This window comes from Protopterus annectens, chromosome 5.part1 (genome assembly GCF_019279795.1).
Source record: "Protopterus annectens isolate FY-2018-M chromosome 5.part1, PAN1.0, whole genome shotgun sequence".
Lineage (NCBI taxonomy): Eukaryota > Metazoa > Chordata > Ceratodontiformes > Protopteridae > Protopterus > Protopterus annectens.
In genome coordinates, this window is record NC_056736.1 from 271,508,468 (window position 1) to 271,515,849 (window position 7,382).

General features: G+C 37.0%; 1 protein-coding gene across 1 annotated transcript in view; it reads left to right on the forward strand.

Moving 5' to 3' along the window:
* LOC122803143 overlaps window positions 1–5,540 on the forward strand; it is a 768,079-nt gene extending 762,539 nt beyond the window's left edge. The window contains exon 6 of the mRNA XM_044072764.1: window positions 5,257–5,540. Coding sequence (XP_043928699.1) covers window positions 5,257–5,417 — 161 coding nt within the window. The 3' untranslated portion in view covers window positions 5,418–5,540. The remainder of the gene's footprint in view (window positions 1–5,256) is intronic.
* The last annotated feature ends 1,842 nt before the right edge of the window (window positions 5,541–7,382 follow it).

The window sequence follows — 7,382 nt, forward strand, 5'->3', positions numbered from 1 at the left end:
ACGTTCCTGTGCATGGATATCAGACTGTTCCTTTTTCTTGATGACCATGCAATCTCAGAGTTGTTATTTCAAAGTAGCAGTAGATGTAGCCTACACATTTATTTTCACTTGTTTGCTGCCCCATAAGACACGACTGCAAGTTAAATAATGGGATAAAATGCTGACTTTTTGCAGATCAGTGATTCTGACAGCTTTAACTTGATGAGCTAAAGTCTGACAAGTTGGCTGTCGATATTATTATGCACCAGACCCTTTTAGTCTCCTGCTGATGGGTTGATTCATACCCTTTTTTGCCTGTGTACTGCCTGTTATATGACTATTTGTATTTGTTACATTATATATTCTCAAGATTATATTAACTGTTTTCTGGATATTTATGGCAGAATTTTAAATTTAATGTCTTCTGTGGAGTATTTGAATTTTATGAACCAGTATGTGCATTTTCATTTATCACAGACCTTTATTTGTTCATCACAATAAGAAAAAAGAAAGGTCCTAAGCTGTGCTTTTAAATTATAACCATGTCAGAAAGAACAAGTTGCTCTGTGAGATGACAAACCAGGGAGGATGGTCTGACTACTTTGGGCTGTGACTAGTGTAACAAGTGACATTACAAGTAATATAACCCACAATTCTAGAATCTAAAGTGTTTTAGATGTGACATTAGAAGCAAACATCCTTAATTCTAGGATATGCTGTTGTGGTGAATATGTCACAGAGGTCAATTTTATTGTGTATTGATAACACCCACTGACCACTGGTTGATTTAATATACACACACACACACATGTATATGTGTGTGTGTGTGTGTGTGTGTGTGTGTGTGTGTGTGTGTGTATATTTTTAATATACACACACACATGTATATGTGTGTGTGTGTGTGTGTGTGTGTGTGTATATATATATATATATATATATATATATTTATATATATATATATATATATATATACACCACCTCGAGATCACACAGTAACAGAGAAAGGGATTATATCCGAGTTATTACAGTAGACTCATAACTGCAGTGTCAAATATTGATCTGCAATGTCAAACAACTGATCTGCTAAGAAAGGAAGAACACCTTTATTATTCCTCTACATAAAGGAGGCATTAATAATGACATTACAAACTTCCACCCTATTGCTATCTTATCCCCTATTTCTAAGCTTCTTGAAAAATGTATCCACCAACAACTCTTACCCTATCTCATCAACAACTAGCTTCTTACCCCCACACAGCAAGGATTCAGACCCGGTCATAGCACCTCCACTGCCCTCCTGTCATTCCTTGAAACAAGTAACAAAGCCCGCAATTCCAGCCATTTCGTGTCCACCATTCTCCTCGACCTCTCCAAGGCATTTGACACTATTTCCCACAACCTGCTTCTTAATAAACTCTGCAGACTAAACCTATCCCCTTCCTGTACTAGGTGGTTCTCCAGCTACCTCACAACCAGACAACAAGCAGTCAAATAGAATAAAGCCATTTCATTCTCCCTTAATACTCCCACAGGTATCCCTCCATTTTAGGCCCTCTACTATTCAATTTATTCATTAATGACTTCTACCAAGCCATTCCAAACTCCAGCCTTATCCAGTATGCTGATGATTCTACCATTATCTGCTCCTCCCCTTCTATCCCCTCTCTAAATAAGCTTACCCAAAGCACCTTCTCCTCTACTGAGCAGTGGATGCTAGACCACCATCTTAAAGCAACCAAAACTAAACTTGTGTTATTCACTGCCTCCAAAACATCCTCCCTAGATAAACAGTCATTCATAATCACTAGCAAAAACAATACTCCCCTAGAAATAGTCTCAGACACTAAACTACTAGGAGTACTCATAGATGATCAACTAAAATTCGACAAATATTTACAAGTAAATATCAAAAAACCCACAAAAAAACTGGTATGCTATACTGCCATAATCGTTATATCTCTCCTTCCACCAGGCTCATACTAGCCAATATGTATCTCATCCCATCCCTCCTATATGGTGCATCTATCCTCACCAACCTGCAGTCCTCCCTCAAAACAAAACTCTCCTCTTGCTGTAACAAGATATCAAAATTTGCGGCAGGTCACAGAGCCATTTCTCACCATTGTAATTCTCTTCAACAACTAAACTGGCTTGAGCTACCTAACCTCCTCACTTATACCCAACTCATCCAAGCACACAAACTCATTTATAACCTCTCTCTTTGTCCCTCCTTAGCCACTACCTTCGAAATGCATGAACCAGAACGACTTCTAAGATCTAATTCCCAAAAACTAATTAAATTGCACAAACCCACACGTCCAGCTGGGATTCACCTAATGTCCTTCTCTCTTGCATGCCTCTGGAATTCTCTACCATCTCCTATCCGCATCACCAGCAGTCTGTCCTCATTTAAAACCTTGCTACACTCACACCTAACTTCACAATGGAAGTGCTCCTCTTCCCATCCTACCTAATCCTTAATACCAGTTCCTACTCTCCTAGAACTAAATACGCCATCACTGCCTCGTATGGTTCCACAGCTCTATTGAACTATTTGACCAACTACTTAACAGTTATCCTATGCTGCTACTTTTGTAAAAAAAATAAAAAATAAAAAAAGTGTTTTTTCTTGCTGTTTAATGAACTATACTGATGTATTCTATCATTGTTAACCTTTTCTTATATTTACTTTGTATTCCTATGAGATAATCTCTAATGTATATGTGCAATGTGTACTATGTATTTGTATTTTTCTGGAGCTTTTCTCCCCAGGACTCCATTGAAAGCAGGATGCTTGTGGCCCAATGGACTATCCTGGCAAACAAACTGCAAATAAATAAAATAAATAAATAAACAATAGGGAGTTGACAGATTAACTGTCAAACACACACACACACACACACACACACACACACACACACACACACCAACAGTCTTTGACAAACTCTTACATATATATTGTGTATGCAAAATGTTAATATATGTGTGTGTATATATATATATATATATATATATATATATATATATATATATATATATATACATATATATATATATATATATATATATATATATATATATATATATATATATATATATATATATAAATAGAAACCAAAGCGTAAAAACACAGCGAAGCTGGAGATTTCACTTATTCCTGTCTTCATTTCTCACTGCCAACACATGTTCATAAATCCTTCTTCCTAGTGACCTGATGGTCTTGCCAACATAAAAACTGGTACAAGAATTACATACTGCGAGATAAACAATGCCCACAGAATCACATGTAAACCTGCTTTAGGCCATATAACTTTCTTGAAATGTTTCAACTCAACTGAACCTGAATTGGCTATGTATCCACATTGCCTGCAATGACCACAAGCAAAAGTCCCAACAGGGTCTTTGACTCCATTGTGTGATGTCTTAGAAGTACTTTCAAGTATACTGCTTATGTTACATACCTTTTTATAAGTAAACCTTTGTTCCAGTTTTTATGTATGCACTGGCATGACATGTTTTATTATGTAACAGTTTTAAGAAATTTACATTCTTTGTTTTAGACAAAGTAGTTTGTGGTCCTATGGTGGGTAATTTTAAAGCCTTATTAGAATGTAGGGAAACTAAATGGCAGATAGTTTAAAGAGCTGACTAGCCTCCAGGACTAAATGAAACTATTAACATCAAGTGTTTTCTTCAATTACAAAGGCTTTGATTTAGAGAGCCAAGCTGTTTACAAAATGGGCTTTATTTGATGAAACACTGTGTAGTGGTTTGATATTGTAGATTACTATATACATATATTTTCATGTTTTTATACATATGAAATGTTAAAAAAATTGTAGTGTATTTTTGTTTTTATTCTGATGAAGTTCATGATGTTTTATTAAACGAAGGAAAGCTTATAAGTTTTGTGGTCCGGTTCCTTCCTGGTCGTTGGTTTGCTGCTTTTTCATTTTTACTTTGTTCTTTGGAGTTGTTTAGCAGACTATGGATCATGTGCATATATCCCATGGGCCTCCATTACAGGGGGTTTAAGATATCACACAGTGAAAACTCTCTCTGTATTTATACATACATACATACACACACACACACACACACACACACATATATATATATATATATATATATATATATATATATATATATACATATATGATTGTAGAATGTTCTGCCATTGTACAAAAGCTACAAAGCAGACTATATCAAAGCCAGCATACTGACAGTTGCACCACCATGCTCATGATTGCTTTCCCTAACTGTAACCCTGCTGCTAACCTTAGTCCTACACATTGCCTTAAGGAAAATCCTTTCCCTAACACTGCTACTACACAAAACACTCTGGCACACAGCTTGTAACATTAAACATGTCCAAAACTAAATCTTTCCTTTTAGCTACTCCTTATTCTAACCCTAACCCTAAAACACTCTCAAACACGCACACACACACACACACACACACACACACACACACACACATCCCACTTATCTTCACAATAACCATTCAAAAACATATACACATGTATGCATGTGTGTGTCTGTGTGTGTGTGTATGTGTGTGTGTGTGTGTGTGTGTGTGTGTGTGTGTGTGTGTGTGTGCGCGTGCATGTGTATGGGTGTGGGTGTGTGTGTGTGTGTGTGTGTGTGTGCGCTTGTGTGTGTGTGTGTGTGTGTGTGTGTGTGTGTGTGTGTGTGTGTGTGTGTGTGTGTGTGTGTGTGTGTGTGTGTGTGTGTGTGTCTGTCTGTGTGGAGGGGAGGATACCAATGATATATTTCAGTTTCTGTTTCTCTGTAGTGAGTAAAATACTTTATGCATGTCAAGGAGGATGAACTAAATGTGAAATAACTAAATAAATATGTTTGCAACTAGTATCTAATTGTACTTTTAAGTGATTGTTTTCAAAACATGTATGCCAATTTACTGGTTGGGTGGTAAGCATTGACCTGCACTGAAACTTCCTAAGGGTGGCAGATCAACTCTTTCTGTTGTATTGGAACTTGTCTTACCACCTGAGTATTTCAGCAAATGTTACTAACCACCTTGACAGTTATTTGTTTTTACCTTTTTTTAAATAGATAGAACTGTAGGGTACAAGGAAGGAGCTGTTTATTTATTATTACATAGTGAAAAAGTGAAAGCTGTTGTCTGGAGTATGATGTTTGGAAAATGAAAGTATCAAACACTCAGTATTAAACATTTAGTATTAAACTGAATGTATAATTGTTTTAGTTGGCAAACTATAATCAGGCTAATGGGCTGCATTTTTTTTCTTTCAGACTTAACTGTTTTCTTGTTAATACTTGCTGCTGCTTGTCTTACTTCATTACCGATTTTTTATCAGTGTACAGTGACATGTCTGAGTAGTATGAAGCCAAGCCAAGAATCAAGAATAGAATTGTCCAGCAGGAACAGGACCCGGAACTCACTCCACAACTAAAAATGTTAATAAAATGAATCTTTATTGAAGTGCACAACACGTAATAAACCAGTTACCAACCAATATGTGGCTGTAAACTGAATTATGTTTCCATTGTAAATAAAACAGTGATTCAGTAATGTATTTTGATTTTTGAGCATGTATCTTGTATTTGTAAGTATTCCAATTTGTACATTGTCATGAGAAGAGACAGTGATGGGAAAATGAAGACAGAGTGAAGATTATGTCCCTCATTACTAGTTTATTAGCATAGATTATTGGTATGACATTACCTCAACATGAATGCAGTTTCTGAGTAAGGTGTTGGACTAATGAAAAGCTCTGATGTAAAGTTTGCTTCCTTTCTTGCATTTGTACAATGGATTTCTGTTGAACACCCTTTGTGCAACAGTAATAAATTAGAACGTTGTTAGATTCCCCCCTCCCCCTTACTGTTATTCTGACCTAGTGCCTCACGTTCTTTGCTGGGTTTACCAGCACTTTAGTTCACCCCTGGTCCAATGCCCAAATTTTAAGCTTGGGCCAACAAGGAACCTGTGGGCTTCCTGGGTGGTCTGTTGTCCAACTTCTAGCTGTTTTTTTTTTTTGATGTAACATTTTCCCTACCCCCTCCCCTGCTTTCATTGACACATCTGAGGGCAACTCCACTCTTTGGACCACACCTCTCCTTAGGGAGCATTATCAACAATTGCCTCCCCCTCCCAGGAAGAGTATGCCCATCCCACACTGCCACTAACAGAACCCAAGTCACCTGGGCTGTAGTCAGGGTTTATCCCTCAATGCCATCTGAATGGCTAAAACATTTTTAAATTTTGGGTCTATGTGCTTTTAATAATAATAAGTAAATTCCAGGAATATTCTGTATACATTTCTTATGTCCATTTACAACAGTTGGATCAGTAACAAATATTGTTCATTAATATGGACAGAACTGTTTAGACACACACACACACACACACACACACACACACACACACACACACACACACACACACACACACACACACACACACACACCATGTAAAATAAAGTGAAAGATTTGTCTTACTTATTCTTGATTAAATACAATAATAGAATTACCATTATAGCACAGCTTTTTTTAGTGTAGTACCTTTCATACAGCCTCTGTCTGGTGTTTTATCAGGTATCACAGAGCATAACGTGTTCCCTTTTCTTATTTCTATTCCTGTGCCATATTGGAAAGGAAGTATCACAGTTTACCAGAAAGGTAAAATACTTCTTAGAGGAGGTGGCAAACATGACTTTGAACTTGGACCAGCTCCTGTGTTTTATGCAGGGAGGGGAGAACTGGAGCTTCAGAAGAATAACATAGAGAACACAGCCCATAGGATTCAAGGTTAAATAAGAAAATTGTTCCATACCTGTACAAATCAGGGTAACTGAAGTTTTAAAGCACAAGAAAGCCACACATGAAGCACAAAAAGAGTAAAGTAGAGAGAGAGAGAGAGAGAGAGAGAGAGAGAAGGAAACTATTTTGTATGACTCATTTTAATAGGTATGGCTCAGACACTTTGATGCTGCTTTGCATGCCTCACCCCCACAACAGGTACCACAGAATAGTGCTAGTTTCCCTTGTGTCTCCCTTGTTCTCCTTTTTATCCCCATGCTATAGTGGAAAGGGAGTTTGTTAAAAAATAAAGTACTTGGAGTGAGTTGTAGACGCTCCTTTATTTCCTTCAGAAAATGGAGAAGTGGAGCCTTGAAGCAGACCCTGTCAAATTTGTGACAAATTGGAAAGATGCTGCCAAACCTGCAAAATCATTGTAACCGAAGATTTATGGTTCTAGAAATCTGCATATGAAATTGAGAGAAATCGAAACCAAGAGAGGTTGAATGAAATTTTTTTCTAGATTTACTATGGTTGAAGCAGTTATGGGTATGTGAGTAATGCCTGTGTAACATTAATATTCAACACTGGCAATCTATTGTGCTGATGCTGGCAGT